General features: G+C 38.1%; 1 protein-coding gene across 2 annotated transcripts in view; it reads right to left on the bottom strand.

Annotated features, from left to right (window-relative positions):
* Positions 1–3,593: 3,593 nt before the first annotated feature.
* The window catches only part of MOV10L1 (Mov10 like RNA helicase 1), a 37,044-nt gene continuing 20,257 nt past the window's right edge, over positions 3,594–20,380 (bottom strand). The window contains exons 15-26 of one of the 2 annotated variants that reach the window (XM_072868634.1): positions 19,787–19,902; positions 16,198–16,294; positions 15,291–15,469; positions 14,635–14,781; positions 13,820–13,941; positions 12,897–12,996; positions 12,294–12,458; positions 10,644–10,817; positions 9,641–9,790; positions 7,902–8,009; positions 4,538–4,675; positions 3,594–3,689 (exon numbers count right to left, since the gene is read on the bottom strand). In XM_072868634.1, the coding sequence (XP_072724735.1) occupies positions 3,594–3,689; positions 4,538–4,675; positions 7,902–8,009; positions 9,641–9,790; positions 10,644–10,817; positions 12,294–12,458; positions 12,897–12,996; positions 13,820–13,941; positions 14,635–14,781; positions 15,291–15,469; positions 16,198–16,294; positions 19,787–19,902 (1,592 nt within the window). The remainder of the gene's footprint in view (positions 3,690–4,537; positions 4,676–7,901; positions 8,010–9,640; positions 9,791–10,643; positions 10,818–12,293; positions 12,459–12,896; positions 12,997–13,819; positions 13,942–14,634; positions 14,782–15,290; positions 15,470–16,197; positions 16,295–19,786; positions 19,903–20,380) is intronic. The other variant, XM_072868724.1, reaches the window with a different exon arrangement.

Below are 20,380 nucleotides of genomic sequence, written 5' to 3'. Positions count from 1 at the left end.
TCACCTCTTAACTGCTTATGTTAAATGGCTCAGAAATTGTCTGCTTTACAGCCTACCTGTTTCTCAGTCTCTTGCTTTTCTTAAGCCCACAACATCTAATACAATATTTGGAGGGAAGCGGGGAAAGAGAGAAATTTCTAATAGTGCTCCTGTGTTCTGTGACTTGATGTACCTCTGACATGCTCCTCAAGACATGGTGGAAGCCCTCGGTCTGGCTTTTGTAATTTCTTAGAAAGGCAAGAAATAAATAATCAGAAACAACCATGACAAAGAGGTGGTGTGTGTTCCCCCCCCCCTTTTTTTTGGGAAAGGGCTGTTCCTGTAAACAGAACTAAATAACTGGAACATGGTTTTCATGCAAAGTAAGACTTAGTTCGACTGTCTCTAAGAGAGAGACTGACTCTAAACTGACTTTGTCATTGCTACTTTTGCATGCAGTGGCTGATCCTTATTTTTTTCCACATATCCCAAAAGAAATTTATGTAAATTTTTGTCACAGTAAAAATGAAAGATGATTTTAACCAATAGCAAGAACTCAAACTGTTTTCTCCCCTTTTCCTCATTCCAGCTCATCAGGCCATATGTCTTCATGAAAGAGATGACGAGAATGTTGAAGCTAACACCTCTGGAACAGCCAGCTCTGCCTGCACATCAAGCTGCCAGAAGAAACTGTTCTAAAGTTGCAAACACTGTTTAATCCCGTACAATTCTGATGGATAGGTCTCTCTTCAAACAAGGTTTTCAGTAGCAGCTGGGTAGGCAGAAAGAGATGAGAAACAATGCAAGAGAAGGAGGAAGACGAAGTTGTTTTATATCACACAGTACAGCTTCTCAGTCATTAATAAGCAGCAGCACACAGCATGAGGTGAAAGGGTAAGAAAAAAATGTCGTTTTAAATGCATAATAATAGAAGCAGGAACAGAAATCCCCCTTCTCCCCATTCTTCAACATAAAGACAGTGCAAGCTTGCTTTGTGCAGCCATCTCAATGAGGCATAAGCACTTCTCTGGAAGCACTTTTTAAGACTATCAGAGGCTATTCTTAGTAACTCGGGGAAAACATTTCCACATTTTAGTTGTGGACAGTATAAATTACAGTAAGAACATTTATCAGTGAAAAGAGTATATGAGTTCCTCCACCAGCAAAATGTAGTTGTTAAATGAAAGATTTTTTTTTCTTCCCTCAAAAATGTGTACTTGCCCTTTAAACCAAGAACTCTTCTAGAAGAATAAACACCACGTATGATAATAGGTGTTTATCATTTGACTTTTGCTGAGTAATAAAAGCACAATGTTCAAAAATAAGTAGGTAGGTTTTTTTTATCTTTGTAGAAACTGATGTCAACATACAAACTATTACAGTTAAAAGATTATTAACTTGTAGCTAAACTATCACAATATAATCAATCCTCTGCTACTTTGCTAGGCAGAGGTCATGGAAATACTAATCAGAAGTTCTGGATTATATCTTGCAATAAAGTAAGCCTCATCTACCTCCATTACAATCTCTTCACTGCTCTCTGAAGAGCATGAGCACACTGACAAAGAACAAGGTTGGCAATAAGTCTAAGCAGCGGTAGGTCTAAACAGTGGTTTGCAAGATGCAGTACATCATAACACAATCCTGAAGCAAGAGGTCTTTCAATAGGCAACAAGTAGGACAGCTTCCTGAGTTTGATGCAGAATATTGGCATGGCATGATCGATGCTCGTATTTTCAGCATCATACTGCAACAACACAAACCATCTCTTCTGGCCTGTCGTAAGTGAAAGCAATTTAAGCAGCATAATACCATACCAAGGACGCTGGGCTGAGTAGTCTAGAGTGCTGCTCAAAGACAGCTGTGACTCAGACCAGATACACTCACACAGTGTAGTTTGGGTGAGAGGTAATTCCAGGTTCTCCACACTATGTGTCACAGTACAGTGTACCCTTACGTAGTGTCTGGCTTTGATGTTTTACCATGTTTGCCATCTTATAAGTTGCAGTATCTACATATTGTGCATTGCAGAGGAAAGAAGTACAGTGCATACGAGGAATGGAAGTGATATGAGTGGACTGTAAACAAGCAAGCAAAAGCTTGCTATCTTTTTTTTCCCCTCCATTTGTTTCTCTGTAGGCTATAGTCCTATCCAAAATAGTTCTGTCTGTTACAAAAAGCCATCATCCTAAACACAGGGGGTGGTTGTCTAACTATTCCTGAAGTGTTGTGTGGCAAAACTTAATCACCAAGGAGAGGACAAGAAAAAGAAAAACACTGTTTAAGGGGACAGCACAGTGCTCAATGAAGCTGATAGCAGGAATACTACTAACCCATCAGTTATTTTAAGTTTTGTCAAAATAAAACAAGATACTTTATTTTACAGTATATCTGTAGAAACACAAAGCATGGTTTTAATTTTCTATTTTCTTTTTCCTTTTTTTTTTTAACCCACCATTTGAGGCATTGTTCTGACATACACCACAGCAGATAGCTGGACTACAGTGGAAAACCAAGAAAATCCTGTGTGATCTCTGCTGTATATACAAAACAAACTGGAAGTAGGGTTTTTAAGCATGCTTGGCTTAAGATATTCAACATCAGTCAAGTGGAGATATTAATGTATCATTCCAGTTCACATCGTGGATATATTACTGTAGCACTCCCATAACAAAATTACAAGACACATATATGTTCTTGGGACTGTCCAGTTTTAGGAGGCACTACAAAAGTCTGAGAAAATTGAGAATCTGAAAAAATTGTAGAATAAGGAGAAGCAACGTAAGAGTTCATCAATATTTTTCTTCTGAAGCTTGGAGGATTCAGGCATACTGTTATAGATTCAGGCATACTGTTCTATGCAGAGGCATGGTGTCATATACATTTTAAACAGAAAAGCAAGTAAGTTGCCACTACTATTTTATACTGTTAAATTTCAACTTTTTCACCTTAAAAAAAAAGTATTAAAAATCTTGTTTGGAGAAACTTCCAACCGTTTCAGAACATGTGCCTTTTCCCGAGGACAAAAGGTGCTGGATTTGCTCAGGACTGAATTTCTGTTAAGTATTCTTAGTTTCATAACAGATGAGGACTGAATGCATCTTGAACACTGAAAAACTAGTCAGACCTGTCAATTAAAGGGAATAAGACAAAAATTTTGCTTACCTTTCCATGAACAACAATTTTGATTAAAAAAAGGAGTTTCATTTAGTAGATAATACCCATTTAACAGCATATTACACGTTACTAGAAGGGACATGTTTAAATCATTCTTCAAGCAAATTTCTTTAGTTACAGTAAAGTCACCTTAAACATTTCCCTTGCGCCCTCCCAACCCCCAAATCCTTATGGTCATCAAATACATAATGCATCATTTGGGGATACGTAAAATACCAAAGTCAACAACAATTCTTATTTAATATTTAATGCTCGGACTCTTCTTATGGAGTGGGAGAAAATATGGTTAGATTACATGTTATGTTTACAGTACTTAATGCAAAATCGAATCCTACTATGATATCACAGGTTGTTTTTATCAGTCTTTCAAATGGTACTAGCTTTAAAAATATTGTAAACTGATCCATATCTAGCAAGGTTAAAGTAAGAGCAGACACTCACTTCTGCAGGCATTCCAGCTCCGAAGGCAGGTCACAACCTACATAAACTCTATTCATTAAACTGTATTCTAACAGTGCACAAAAACAGGGATCCTACAAGAGAAGATTAATGTTTAATTTAAATCATGCTGCTCTGTGAAGTGACTTTTCAAACAAATTAACATGGCACATGAATGCAGGAGATTTAATAGGACCTTTTCCAGAGACAGAACTCTACAAATGGTACAAGCATGGTGTAACACAGAAAGAAGATACATATAGATGCTATAAATTCCATTTGCTGCATATAGGTGTGGGGAGACTAAACTTTCTATTCAGACCATTTCTGGAATACAGCTTTCCTTCTTAGCCGGGAAGTCAGACATAACATCTCATCAGATATTGAGAAAAGCTCACCTGCTTCCTATGGAAAGAGCATGCATGGGTTCAAAAGGAGACCACCTCCCTGGCAGGCTGTTATGTTAATTGGGAACAATCACTTCTACCACCCTCCATTTAAAAAGCAAAGCAACTGCATTTTGTTAAGAATCTGATTGCATAAGGTTATTCAGAACATGCTTACTGGACTTGCAGGCTGGAGAACTTCAGCATTGAGGTCTATGTTGTCTATGAGGTCTATGTACACTCATGTAATATGAGGTACACACATGAGGTCTATGTAATGCTGATCTGTGCATTGAGACATAGAGACAGGAGGTAGGAGCCTGTATGCACAGATCAGCATTACAGTTTCCTTTGTGCTTGGAAGTCTACTGTATGGGTGCCTGAACTGTCCATACTTACAGGACTATGGAGTTCAGATATTCCCAAATGCAGACTGAGGACAGCATACCAATTCTTAACATAAGCTGATGTTCCCTTACATCAGATTAACCCCCCAAATCATTAATTTACTGTGGCAAATACCACATGCAATTCAAAGATATAAAACCAAAACTTACTTTCACAAGAACATGAGGATTTCCCACGACAATCAGCAAAGCTTTTGCTCTAGTAATTGCTACATTAAATCTCTTTGGGTTAGAGAGAAAGCCCAAACAGTATTTGTCATCACCAAATAAGCCTTCATGAGATCGCACCTAAAATTAATTATGGATAATTTTAGAAATAGAATAATGAGAAAGCAACTTACCTAGCCATAGTGTAACTTTAACATCATATTTGCTTACTGCAGCAATCCACAGCTCAGTGTCAGCAATGCACAAGTTAACTTCATAATCCAAATTTCAGCTAGCTATTTCCCACCACTGGCTTTCCCACAGAAGGTCTATCCTCCAACAGGCTGCTAATGCAAGTTCAGCAATTTCAAGAGAATGGTGTATTAGTTTTATTTTAGCATCAGGACTATCCACTGTAATATCCACACAAGATATGAAAACTGCTTCCTAAAAACCAGTGATTGTACCTTTTCAGTAGAAGAAACGCTAGAGCTGCTGGTATTCTAATTCCTACAGTTGAATGACAATTCACAGTGTGTCTTTCTGCAAGCCTTCTTCAATAGTCTCAGTGTGCTTTGACTTAGCTTAGAAAAAACGGCCAAAGCAACTAGTGCGCTACAACTATTGCTCATTAAATTTTCACCTCTGTTTCATCTATATTTGAACCCAACTTTGATAAAAGAAAAATGTTCATGACCTAAATAATGAGTTCTTATAAATACGAGCATAGTACATACCTAGAACTACTTTAAGAGAGATACAATGCTGGACTGAAAAGCTATGGTATGACACAGAACAAAGAAAGTAAGCGTAGTACCACTGCCCCCAGGAAAAAAAACAAGCAAGATCCCACAAACTCTTCCCCCAAGCCACAGAAGAACCCCCAAAACCCAACTGTTCCTCCACCCATGCATTCACCCTGCCTTCCAGTGCTTTGATTGTTTACATAGGTGTTTTATCCTCCTCTCTCCTGGAAATCCTATGTACTCCTGTTAAAAGTAGTCCAGTACTGGTCATACCTTCAGCTACACATTCCTGGTCCGTACTTCCTCCTTTGGTCAGTTTGCCTTATATGCTATTACTCAGACTTATACAGGCTCTGCAGGTACTGTACATTCTTGAACAGCCATGAGGGATCCCAGGTCACAAACACCTCAACAACTCCATGTTGCAAACACTTAAGTCTTTTATTTACTTAGAGACTTACTGCATCAAAACCACATTACCATTTTGAAAAAAAAAAAAGCAAGCATATGCAGACTTCTTTTGTATTCTGAATTGAATTCCACACTGTAGAAATACTGCTATGTAGGGCCCATAATGCTCACCAAAAGAAAGTCTAAACCCTCAAACACAATCATGTACACTGAAGTGGTACCACTTGCTGATGTTCAAAGTATTAAGCTAGCCTTTCTCTAAAGCTTCCCAACTGTCTTTTCCATTGATCCAGCACAGATTTTTACTTCTGTCCAGGAGTTCAGCGTGCCTACAGCAGTGCACATTTCATGGACGTTGTCTCAGAACATAAAGGATTGATATCGCATATCCTGGTAGCAAGAAGCTGCCTGCAAAAAGCCTCAGTAGCAATTAGCTGATGTATGAGTTGCTGCTTAGACTTTGACTCCACATTGATTTCTCCTTAGAAGCACAAAGAAAAGTCTCCTGTCAAGAGCCCCAGCCAACAATCTTACATGCCTGAGAAGACAAAGGGCAGAAAAGTAGGACATAAAGAAGCTGCTGTAGTTTCTCCCTTTACGGGGCTTTCATGTAAATTCAAATACCAGGGATATGTGCATGCACTGGAGTAATATCTAGCATTTAGAAAGAGGGAACTGACATACCCCTGCATCTAACCTCAGCTCAGCCTCAGTCTTCCAAAGCCTGATGTCTCAGCTGCTACAGACAGGATTTCCACACTCTAGTCAACTGCCTGAAAACTATGACTACATCTTTGTCATCTGCAGATAACATGCACTGAGATATTTCAGAAAGAGAGACATCTGCTGAAGCATATTGATCATCAAGTTTGCAAAAGAAGGCGAGAGACAAGGGCTGCCAGCTTCCAAACATCAGCAACTCCCTCCCAGTACTCTGTGACACAATCCTCTCTTCCCCCTTTGTCAAATGCAAAGGATGGGCTCAACACAAATCCACAAACATCATAGAATTGTTTAGGTTGGAAAAGACCTTTAAGATCATCAAGTCCAACCGTTAACCTAGCACTGCCAAGTCCACCACTAAACCATGTCCCTAAGCACCACATCTACATGTCTTTTAAATACTTCCAGGGATGGTGACTCAACCACTTCCCTGGGCAGCCTGTTCCGATGCTTGACAACCCTTTCAGTGAATAAATTTTTCCTAATATCCAATCTAAACCTGCCCTGGCGCAACTTGAGGCCATTTCCTCTTGTCCTATTGCTCTTCCCAAACACGTGCATCTTCCCACATTTTCTGAACGCTCCCTTTTGTCAGCACTTTTCTGAAAGACCTGTTTGTTGCAAAGAGTGAAACTAAATACCTCTGCATTTTCATGGTTATCTAAAGATCTCTAGTGATGCAGTTTATGCCCCTATACCTTCACATTTACATAGATGTAGTCAACCAAAACCAACTCTGAATCAAGGGGGTGATGTACTGTTAAAATGATGGCCTGTGACTAGTGTAGTGCTGAAGTAGAAACATAGCATAGAATTCCTGACCCCCCGACCCTTTCTTCAAGCCATTTGATAGCTTCAGATTCAAAAAGCTAGCACCTAGAAAAGACCTACACCAACATCCCTATAATACAACCAGCACAGCACTTAAAAGCGCACCATCAAGATGATCATGAAAGACTATGAAGTGCTTTCCTACCAATGCAAAATAAATAAATTGTGATAAAGGGTATTCCACTTCTAGGCGCAGTCAGCATTGGTGTCTGGGAAGTCATCAGCTGTATACCATTAAGTGACAATTCTCAAACTGAAGGTGAAAAAGAATGTAAGAACCCACATCAGCTTTAGAAGTCAAATAGCAATTACTTTTTAATACTATGATTTACACAGTTGTCTCTCTAGTATTTATAATGCATCCAGTTTCCATTCTCCCTAGACACACTTAAGTGAAAGGTACATTATCCACATGAAACTCTAAAATAAATTCAGCATGAGTATCTACAAAGGTTTAAGGTTTACCACAAAATCAGATACTGTACTGTTTTTCCCTGCACTTAAAAATAAGCTCTGTTTTCAAATACTGTGACAGACTGATAAAAATAGAGGTTTAAAATTTTTATTTTTTATTTTTAAAGGCCCTATATCAAAAAGGACACAGAAAATTAGACACATACAAAAACTCTCCACAGGACCACAACAAATATACATACTGTTGATAAGATGATAACCATGTACTCCTGCCCTTGAAACTCTTCTACTGTGCCAACTTTAATGTCTGCCAAATCAATACTTCTCAGAAGAAATCTAATCTTTTCCACCTACCAAAAAAAGTGTTAAGGAATTTTTACATTTGAGAGTGGATTACTTCAAAACTGAAAACATACTATATCTACAAGTATGTGATTTAACATAGATATGTCACAGGGAATGCCTACGCCTAGCTTAGCCATCATCCACTAGTCAGGTTTTAAAAATAAAACAGTAACTTTTCCTGAGAAGTATCACACTTATTACACAGCTTAGACGAAGTACTCGCTACCATCATTTAAACAGAAATCAACAGATTTTTAATAATGCAGATTTTAATGAGAAGAACAACTTAGATCCATAAACCCTCTTCTTCCAATGTGCATTATATCCAAAACCATGCTTCCCCAGATGTGGTAGGGCAAGCAGTTTCCCTCAGCCCCTCAAGAAGACTGTGCACAGATTCCACCTTTGCTTGCCAGCTGCATCATGCAGGGTGAAAGACAGAGGCGAGATGTGACCTTAAGTACCCTCCCAAAAAGAGAAAGAGAACAAGGAGTCTCATGCACTGGAATGCTGGTATGTGTGGGATCAGTATATTACCATCTGCTAAAAGCTGCTTGGAGACTATACCTTAAGCACTCCAAGAAATTTACCAAGAAATCATGCCTGGCTAAGCTGAGGATTATAGTCAATGACTACTTTCTAATCAGCGTTCCTGCAATACAAGGTGACTTTCTTGAAGCAGACATTACTATTATATGTCTTGCATCATAGGCAGATGAAGGACATAATCATATCAAATGATGTGAAATGTTTTAGGGAGTATAAGAGGTTCAGTCACATCAATACTATATATAAATATTTGAAAAATAATTAGTAACTATAAACATAGGCAGGTGCATACACCTGACCAGTAGGATCAGTACAGGCAGAGCTCTAATTTGCAAGTGAGATTTCTTCAAAAGGGGTTGGTCTTTTCCACACACTTCACAGTGTTTCCCCGAACCCACACATGCGAGGCCATGAATACTGAGATGTGAACACCAAGAAAAACAATATGCACACTGTCCAGAGCATCCTCTGGAAACAAAAGGAGATTTAATCTTCTTTTTAAAATGAAACCAGGCATCACATACTTAACAGACTTGAATACAAATAGTTTTAAAAATAAAACACAGCATTTGAAGTTGACATTCAACATTCTCTACAGCTTTAAATAGCAGCACAAACTTCAAGTCTGACTACAGGACAGCTAAGAAGTCCCAATTCCTCTAGCTTTCTCAAAGCCATAACAAGGTGACATGCCACCTGCTTCACTGCATTTCCCTTTTGTTCCAGTCCTCAGTGCAGAGAGTGACAGAATCAGATTGCTGTTCCAGCTGTTGGATAATAAGTTCTTGACTTGCACTCTTTATTTCCAACAACTGAAAAATCTGCTTCTATCTCCAAAACTGCAAGCAGATCTCTCCTTAATAATTTCCCAATTCTTAAAACAACAAAGTAGAACGCCATTACTGCTGTCTTTCTCTAGGTTTAGATTTCAATGGAAACATCATTAATGATTGATAATACACTGTGTAATACAACACACAACACTGAAGTTTTGAGATATGCCTCCCTGCTTTAACAAACCACAGCCACAATGTAAAACCACAAGATGAAATTCAGCAACTTTGAAGTTCTTATATATCAGTTATACCTGTTTACGATATGGTGTAATCACTCCAATATCAGTCACTGACACTGCAGCATTTTCATTTTTAGCAAGGTGGCAGCAATACTGCATTACTTGAACTGCTTCAGTTGGATTAAACCATGAAGGACTGTGACCTTCACGTGTGTCACTGCCCTGTATTAGGGGAAGAGAAACATAACAATGAAGACCAGGTGCAGAAGTTGACTATATATTTATTAATAGTCATAGAATGAATATATAGTATATTTGATAAGTCATATAATTAATATATAAATATAATGAATATTATATAATAAAAAATAATGAATATATATTTATACATCCTAAATAAATAAAAAAATATGTAATGTTGTATGCACTTTCTCTTCTTTGCTATACATGCTTTCCAAGGAACAAACATCACCTAACATTTTATATTGTTTTTTTAAGCTGGAGAATTTATGACAACAGTACTTCAAGCGTGCAACAAAGCAGTTAAATCTCAACTCAGAATAAAATGTGTTAGCAAATTGGCATCTTGCTTTTGTGCAAAGTAGAAGAATTCAAGCCTCTCTAATCAGTAGATATTACCACTTTTTCCTAACTTCTTGGAAGACTAAAGAAAAATTTTTTCTGAAGTCCTGTTTTTTCCCCTGGCTACTTAAGCCTTAATAATCCTCTAGTTTTAGAGGCCTGTATTAATTCTAATGTAGCAAGCTGTCATCAAAAGCAATCTAAAGGCAGCTGACTGTAGCTCCATCTTGGTCAATCTGCTACAAATTTAAATCTGTATCAAAATGTCTCCACAATACACTTCAATGGGCAGCCGCTCAAGTTCTTAGCGAACATTTGACTTCAGTAGCTGTTTCTAAAACCAGATGGTCAGGAAGTCACGTTACTTGCAAAAGAAAGTTTATTATTTTTTCATATCATTTCTAGAATTCATTCTAAAGAAAACTCATCTACAACATCAGCAAACTTCTATCAGGCCTCATTCATCCTTTCACTACATTAACATTTTACGTACCCTTATTCCATGAAAAATTAATGGAAATCCCTTCCTGGGCAATTTCCTCCAATGCAACAAAGAAGTTACTACTGAAGCGTCTGCACAAACTTCTAGCTCCTTATGATAAAACAATTTAGATGGCAAGGCAAGCAATGCAGAATGTGACCTGTAGTTCTTTACGAGTTTTGTGATCTGCAAAGACAAAAACCAAAATCCGTAACTGAAACGGATAATTATTCAGACTTCACATTACACAGCTCCTAAGCAGACACTACCTTACCATCCTCTAGCATTTAGCTTTTCTAATCTGCCGAAGCACTGTATTAAAGGTAAAAACTGCAGGTGCGATCTTCTATAAGTAAATACTAAATAAAAGCAGGGTTTTTTGAAGGACCATCTCTTTCACCTCCAAGGGCGGGGGAGAACTGAATGTCTGTGATAGATGAATTGGTCGCTATCCAGTTTCTTACAACATTTGATCTATAGGCACATTCTCTTTTTTTAAGAGAGTCAGATTCTTTTAATGGGGTTTCCATGGATGTAACCTGCTTTTCTGAGGAAGTCTTGACAGGCAGAAAGGGAGCATCAGAACAGCTGATAGAAGCTGGCCTTAGAAACCAGAAATGTATTTGTTTTTAAATGAAAGAATGGCCTTAAGGAAGCATTCCAGTCAGTAATAACCAGGTTAAAAAAAAAAAAAAGAGTCCTGTAAAAAGACTAACATATGATGCTGTAGTCCAATGGTATCCTTACAGCCCTCACACTTCCTGCTCTCTCACTATGCCACTTCTTAAGCATTGTATAAGGAACACAACAAGGAAAGTTTGTCGTAACAGATGTTAGGAGGACGCGTGACAGGTTTTTCAGTAGGCTGAACCCAACTTAAAACCTAGGGCCAAACACCCCCGCTTTCCCCCTTAAGTCTGCCATCAGAGTTCCTCCCTCCTCTGCTTACATGGTCACCTAGTCATCTTTTACTCTCAGTTTAATTCTTCAAAGTGTATCATCATAAGAATGGGAAGGCATCTTAGTAAGTTTAACTTTAGCCTTATATTTCAGGTTCAGACAATAATTTAAAGCAGCTGAGACATCTGTGCTTGTTTCTGTACTATGCTACCTCTGCCATTTAACATAGACTTTAGGTACTTTACCATACAAGAGTTTGGGGAAGCTACCTATCCTTCAGAGGAAGAGGTGATAAAGAAACAAGAACAGTTAGTTTTTTCCCTTCCTGAAACATGATGTTTGCAAAGTTAATCTTTATGTTTAAAGAGGAGGCTTTTTTTGTCTTTTTATGTTAAAAGTAGAAGTTGTATTTGTTCATTTGTGGAAAATTAAGTTATGAAGTTATGGTAAATGTGGACAATGGAGATGGAAAGGAATTTTAAGCTGTTATTTACAATTCTGCTTTGTGCACCATATTTGACTTATTCTGCTTAAGAATAGAGAACCCCTTCAAAGAAGGGTTTTAACACACTGGAGGACTCAGCATCCTTGCTATTGAGAGTAAATATTCAAAGTAGTCAGACTTTCCTAGAGAACTAATGCTCAAGCTAGACTTATCACTAAGCATCAGGGAGCAAAAAGGTGGTAAGGAAAGAGCAGGAACCACAGTTTCTCCTTCTTTTGATTTGGATGAAAAAAAATTAAAATTGTAGTTTTACTCACCAACAAAGGATTATATGCTCCACAGGCACTAAAAGCATCCTCATCTCTCAGATATAGCTCTCTTGATGTCAGTCTTTCCAGCAAGGACATATTTAATCCAAAAGTCAGTGCAATTTTAGATTTTATTACTGGCCCTAACTGCTTTGGATCTCCAACGAGAACTATCTGTACATGCAATTAAAAAAAATCCATCTTGTATCAAAACAGTTATTAAAAATGTAGTTTCAATAACAACATATGTACTTCAGAATTCAAAGGTCAATTTATATCAAGTATTCTACTTTCCTCCAAACATCTAATCTGTTTGCGAAGAAGGGTTAGGCCCACGACAGAAGTACGCTGTTGTCTTAAACTAAGAAAGCATATTTTTATTTTGACATCTTCCACAGTGAATCCTGTCCTACCAATATAGACTTGTTTTGGATGTAAAGCAACTCATTTAAGTGTGGGAAATGGATATTGTGAATGAGTAAGATTTATTACAAGTACTCAGAATTCCATACTCATTACCAGGAAATGGCTGCTTGCATTCTACATAATTCAAAAAAAATAACAGTAAACCAAAACTTTTTTCCTTTCAGTAAATGATGCTAAGAGAACTACCTGTCCATTAGCTTCAGAAATCAACCCAAGAGGAATCAGGCTCTCTGGTTCACTTGCTTGCCCTGCCTCATCCAGAATCACATGAGTGAAGTGTCCAAGCCTAGAATTAAATAACATGAACCCAAAACAGGGCTGTTTTCAGATTAGTTCATTCTGCCACCCTGTGGTTGACCTCAGCAATTCTGTTAACTTTCTTGCAAGTGTGCCAGGCAACTCCACACACAGAGCAAAGATGGGTATTTTCAAACACGGAGTATAGAAAAAAACAATCCAGAAACTTTAATTTGTCATCTTTGATTTCGGTTACATACTCTGATATACACAACCACTGGTTATCTTAATTAACCCTGGTGTAAACAATGCTTTAAGACACTTAGAAAAGCTTTCCTTGTTCCCAATTTCCTTCAGCTATTTAATTAGAACAATGCACTTGGTGTAGCAAAGACAATACCCAGGCTTTGTTTCTACCAAACAACTCAAGCCAGTTAGGCTTCAGAGTGTCCTACAAAAGTTAAAATCAAAATCAGAGGAATCTTTAGTTAACAGCACTTGACATGGTGGTTGTTTACAGTTAGTAAAGGTGACTTGATAAAAAACAAATACAATATAATTTTTAGTGTGACAATCATTTTGAGCCAATCACAACAGCAATGTAATTTCCAAGGCTCCCACTGGTATTGGAGAAGTTATTGTGTCAAAAATTTTTAACATTAGTCAAGATAATTCTTAAATTTACCATGGATAAAGTCTCTGCTGAAACATTACTAAAACCAAGTGGTTTGCTAGGAAGACAATTTCAAAGTAGACACACATGCAATAAACTGTATTAAAACAGGTCAAGTCACAGTACAGAGGGTATCTAAAAGCTCTGGGTTTTGTAGCATCCAGCTATCTCAGTGATATTCCTATCTATAGTACTCTACCGTATTTCTGTTTGATAAAACATTCCTGCACTGCTGCATGTGGTAATTATTATCCTGAACCATGATGCTTTCCGAATATCATCACCATCTTTGCAGTAAGGTTTCACCATGTCATCAATTTGCTGCAGAAACAAAAAGGTATTTTGTAAAACAAAATGCCACTCTAAAACCAAACGTTTTAATTTTAATAAAAAAGCCCACTGAAAACTATTTTAGAAGCTGAGCAAAAACACTTGGATTTAGACCCATTCATGCACCAAAATGAATTCTTCATTAATTGGCCTAAACAAAGTAGTACATATGCAAGACATCTGTGTCTTCTTTATTGTAAGGATCAAAATCGAACATATGGATGTTTCATATACACATGTATATAAATATATAAATATGCATAAAGTGCACACACTGTAAAATGTGTACTGTATAAAGATGACAATCCTACTTGCTTACTTTTCTGTATAAGTAGTCTTAATTTGGAGGCAAAGGCTTGACTTCAGTAACAGATTTTAGGATTGCTTTGGAAGTCAAAGCATCTTACCACATTAAAAATCCCACTGATATGTATGTGCTGCTCATGGAGTTAAGCACTGCAGGAAAGAGGTTAAGATTCTACGCTCATACAATCAAATTAAAGGACTATGATCAACATTTTCCAGTTAAACTTCTTGGAAAAGCAGAAGTAGTAAGTTCATACTTTGGATCCTAAACAAGCCTAACCAGCCTAATAACCACTGACAGTCACATTACTAAATCAGTATTTTAAGATCAAAATATTAAAATGGAAATATTAACTGGCAGATATCTATAATATTTACCTCTGCTGACCTGAAGCTAGCATTAACTCGGACCATAGCTCCCGGCTTTAACAGATTGCTTTGATGCAGCCGCAAGCAAATCAGGTCTGTTGCAGCATTTGATGGTGCACAAACCAAAATTCGACTATCTGGTAGAGTATAATGTATCTACATTAAAGAAGATGGACATTAAAAAAGGTTATTTAGAGAAGCAGCAATAGCTCAAACATGCTCATTTTATTTCACTGAATACAGAATCCAGAAGAGTTTTGCATACATGTTATATTCATCCATCCTTCTGCAGTTCAAGAACACTATTCTTGACAGTCATGATTAAGTACTCTCAAACCGAGTGTACTGACAGCAGAATTAATTCACGGTTATCATATTAATGTATACCTGTGCTTCATAAATATATTATGCAATACTGGAATCACAAGTTATATACTGTTCACTAAAGCTTTAAAGACAAAGACAAGACGACTTCAAAATAAGCCATTCAGGAATTCTGTTAAATCCACATCAAGATCTTTCCTCTTTCACAGAGCTATGAAAATGATCTTAAAAATAGTATTTTGAAAACTCCTTGGGAAAAAATATGACAGTACTTACAGAATTACTGTAAGCGTTCCAACACTGAAAAGATGAGAGATAACTGATTTGTCATCCACCATTACCTGTAAAATAGCTTCAATTACTGTTAGTGTTTTTCCAGTTCCTGGTGGTCCAAAGAGAACATAAGGTGTTGGACGGCATTCGCCACTCAGTATCCTTTTCACTGCCAGTTTCTGTTGCTCATTCAGCATAGGATTGAAAAATTCACCAGCTCTCTGTTTAAGTGTCACAGTTTCACCAACTATAATCAAGACAAGCATATATTAAAACTCCACATAAATATTTTTAACATAAGTAGATTAAAGCAATTCAAATTCGCATTATGCTTCAAAAAATTTTCATTTTCCTTATGTGGTAACATCTAATGGATTTCTCAAAAATTCTGATTTCATAGAATAGCATGTAGAAAATAAGCCATTAATATTTCAGAAGTGTATGGGATCTTCAATAAAATTGAAGGCCAGAAAAGGACTATGATTACGTAACCAAAAAATCTGTAAAAACTCTATTCAGTAATTTTAGCATCAAGCTCACTTTTTGTCCTAGAATAGCAAAAATTCTAGGACCAGAAATTTTCCAGTAAATGACTGGAAAATGATAATTTATTGAGTGCAAAATATATCACTAGATGTTTGCTGCCCCCTCCCTGGAGGTGTTCAAGGCCACGTTGGATGGGGCTTTGAGCAACCTGGTCTAGTGGAGGGTGTCCCTGCCCATGGCAGGGGGGTTAGAACTAGATGATCTTTAAGGTCCCTTCCAACCCAAACCATTCTATGATTCTATGAACTGGAGATATTTAAGTAACCCACAGAAAGACTCCAATGAAACTTCCTGCTAGTGCTGTTCTAGAATTTGTCTTTAAAAGACAGAGCACGAGGACATCTAAAAGGTATCTTACTCAGCCCTGGTTTACTGAAGTGATTGCAATCCTGAACTGTCTATACTCGAATATCAAGTATTAAAGTATACCAAGTTGGCTTGTTTGCACAGCTCCTCTCGTCACATCCGTTATGTTCGTTTCCCTTGATGCCATGCATTTTGCCTGTTTGTTCTGCAGTCTTTTGACCTGAAAACAGCAAGTGAAGATAAATGCATTTATAACCTTAAGATGACAGGCAACTATCTTCACTAACACTTTTGAAGTTGCTAGGTTTTCATTTTTCCCATTAAATAGCATTATCCCATTAAATAGAATTATTTATTATGAAGACAGAAAGATAGAGTAGTAGAAGAAGGTGCTAGGAATTCCCACCTTAAAGTTAAGATTTCTAAAAGTTTGGCTTATGTTAACATTAAACATTTATTTCACAAATACTCTGCAGGCTCAGATTCTGAAGCTATGGCTGAATAACTTGTTTCCTTCCACAAAAGCTAACATTCACATTCAATACCACTAAGCAAGATGATACCTCTTTCAGATTTCAGCACAGGAGAAAACTACTTGTAGGGAATGTGGTGTTTGCAGGGTTCTGGACCACATGCCTCAGTCATCTTAATAATACTGATCCTAATCCAGTGAAGTGATGAGTGTTAGAGGTTGATTACTTCTTGTACAGGACAGAGGTATCATCCAGAGATGTGTGCTGCTTCCCCAGCAGCCATGATGTCATGGAAAGACTGTAAGGCTCATCTAGTCCTTCTGACTACTTCCTCTGCTGCTTACCCATGTGGGTACAAGTGACACCTTGAATAGATCAAGGGGAGAATCATATAGCTCTGGGGTAAGCATGAGGGGTCCAGGTGATGTTCTCCACCATCCTTCCAGTCAAACAGAAAGGCCCCAGTACAAGCAGGCATCTTGCAGAACAATAAACTAGCTGTGCTGCTGCTCTCACCAGCACAGCTCTGGGTCTATATGCAGGAGCTCCTTGACTGCACATTATTAATTGCAAAAAGAGACATGTCTGAGTTGTTCTACAGGAGGATGGAACAGCAGCAACGTTGTCTGGTGGTTTGTAACAAATCCCCACCAGAAGGAAGACAACATGGATTAGACTTCTGACAAACGACTGGCATCAGTGTCCTGATCACAGGTTGTGCGGCTTCCTGGAGATTTCAATCATTCACACACCTGTTGCAATTCACCCAGGAAATGTCTAGAATTTCTAGACTGAGTTGGTGACAGCTTCCTAATGTAAATGACTGACATACTGACCAGAAATAACACTCTACTAGACTTGCTGCTCATATACCGGAAAGAACATGTGTCCACGTACCCGCTTTTGTTGCGGAGATTGCAAGACTGGAGGAAGGTTAAGAAGGTAAAGCAGCAGAGCCAGAACTCTGTCCCTTCTAGAGCAAACCTCAGTTTCTGTAAGAAGTCACCAGGCAAAATCCTCTGGGAAGCTACAACGTGGGAAAAAGGTGCCCAGAAGAGCTAAAAGTTGCTTATTTAGAGATCATAAAAAAACCATCCTGTTGCACAAGATCATTGGGAATTGCAATTAGAAGGCCTGCTTAGCTAAGCTTGTAGCTTCTTGATGAATTTATAAAAAGCTTATTACAAGCAGAAACTAGGACAGGCAAAATATAAAAACACTGCTTGGATAGTTGGACAAAGTCAGGAAGGTCAAAGAGACTGAAGTACAGCTGAAGCTAAAATGTGGCAAGAGCAGACTCATAAGAAGGGATTTAGCAAATATTGTGGAGGAAGAGAGACAGTTCAAGGATCACGGAGTCTCACAGATGGATAAGAGAAGACAATTTATTGATGGATGATATGGGAAAGAACTCAATGTTCTTTCTGCCTCACATGCAGGACTCCTGTGCAAAGTAACAGCATGGGAAGGAAAGGGACAAGTAACCGGAGGGGACGACCATGCTACAAACTGCTTAGAGACACTGGATAGGGTAGATGTGATTCACCATGCTGATATGATTGTGGACACTGCTGCCTATTATCTACAATAAAAAATAATCATGACAAGCCAGGGAATGCCTCTAATATCAGGAAAAAGCTAATACTACTCCAATTTCAGACAGACAAGGAAGACCTGGGGAACTATAGCTTGTCAGCCTTGCTCCAGTCCCTGAGAATATCATGGATATCCTTCTGGATTCCATGTCCTTCACATAATTGGAAAAAAGGGTGACCAGGAATAGTCAACATAGCTAAACCAAGGGGCAGACCTTTCATGACCAACCTGGTTTTCCTCTATGATGAGGAGACTATTACGTGGACAGACTATTAAGTGGACAAAAGAAAAGCAGTCATTGTAATATTCCTTAACCTCAGCAAGGAGGTTTGCTGATGGTTTACTTACCACATCATTCTTATTTGTAGCCTGAGGACATATTAGCTAGATCAACAGACAGTTAGACAAGTTGAAAATTGACTGAACTACTGGGCTTAAAGAGTATTAATCAATAGTTTGATACTTAGCTGGAAGCTGGTCAAAAGCTAAGAACCCCAGGGTTGTTGTTGGGACCAATATTATTCAGTACCTTCATCAATGACTAGGATGAGAACAAATAACAGCCTTGACAAACTTGCAGACAACACAAAATCAGGAGTCGTACCTCAAATGCCTGATGGTACATCTTCAGTTCAGAGGGACCATGAGAAACTTGGCAACAGAGCCAACAGAAAACTCATGAAATTCAGTAAGGAGAAGTGGAAAGCTCCACACCTGGGATTGAATAACTGTAAACCAAGACAGGCTGAGAACACACTGGCTGAACAGTATCCTCAGGCCCCTTTCAGGATCCTGGGCTACTGTCGGTGCTAGAACTGTATACATGGAAATATCATGTTGTTCTTATGAACTGGAGGGTCTGAGGGAGCTTGGATTCTTAGTTTTGGCCATGAGGAGGTGAAGGGACAGTCTAATAGCCCATGATGGCTTAAATCAGACAAAAAAAAAAGACACAAACTCTTCTTTGTAGTCACATATGATATAACAATGGACCACATCCACAAGCTGCAGGTGGAAGATTCATATTGGGAATTAGGAAAAAATCTTGGGTGGAAGGGTCATGAAGCACAGGTTATGGAGAGGCTGTAGAACCTCTAGACAAAAATAAAGAAGCACCCTCCCCACCCCCCCAAGCTGACTTGATTTAGTGTTGGTGACAGTCCTGCTTCAAACAGGAAGGAGGACTAGGTACCCTGAAGTCCTTTCTAAGACAGATTACTACATTTTCTCCACACAATTTAACTGGCAGTTAGGAAACCTGGGTAAATCTACTCAGAACAGGGTGATTACCTTCTATCATAAAACTATTTCCTGCAACAGTGACAGGACTTAAATATCTAGTCAACAGCAGCTATGAAAACTAGTCTAAGGCAAATTTCCCAATTCCAATTACAATCATGCAGTTTTTTTATAAGCACTTTAGATTGGAGATGGAAGTGTTAGCTTTATAATATCAGTTATCTCAAAATCCCCTGTCCCCAGACAGCAAACAAAAGCTTCTGTCATCAGAAAGCAGCAGAATACAACTTTGATTCTCTGATACTCCATTATGCAATTCCTTTCTAACAATAGCTGTACAGTAGGTATCTGTTACCAATCTGAATGGTATTCAGCATTTTAAGGAACATTTACAGAATAGATACCTTACTTTCCTGCTGGGAACACTGTTCAAGGCCATCATCAACAACACAATACTCAGTAGTATTCTGGGTCTTGATAGCTTGTGGTGATTGCAAGACAAGCCTTTCCGGAAATAACACTTCAAATTTAGAGGAGAAAGAGAAAGCAGAGAAATTTGAAAGCTACACAAACACTTTGCACGTTTCACTGATTAACATTACTGCTGATACATCAGCTTGCTCTGAGTTGCCAGAACTAGTTTATCAGAACTAACGTAAAAGTGGTAAAGACCTGTGTGAAGTTCATATAGATCGTTCTACTCAACCATACAACAGGAAATCAATGCTTTTTAATAAATTCTGAGGTAACACGAAACACTGCCATTTTGCTTGCTATTATTGTAACACTATGATTTCTACAGTTCTTATTGGCTCAAACAGTTCACAGAAGTTTGGTTCAACTCCTCTCCCCCGTGATGGCCAACAGATGAAATCATTCTGATGACACCTATTCTAGATCCAGAGAATTGTTGTTTTAGAAAAAAATTACAGAAAACTCCTCTAAGAACAAACTACAATACATTCTTCTCAGTATGTCCTGATGTGAAAGCAATATGA

Source organism: Ciconia boyciana, chromosome 1 (assembly GCF_034638445.1).
Source record: "Ciconia boyciana chromosome 1, ASM3463844v1, whole genome shotgun sequence".
In the NCBI taxonomy this organism is placed as follows: domain Eukaryota; kingdom Metazoa; phylum Chordata; class Aves; order Ciconiiformes; family Ciconiidae; genus Ciconia; species Ciconia boyciana.
This window is presented reverse-complemented; position numbering and strand designations above follow the sequence as displayed.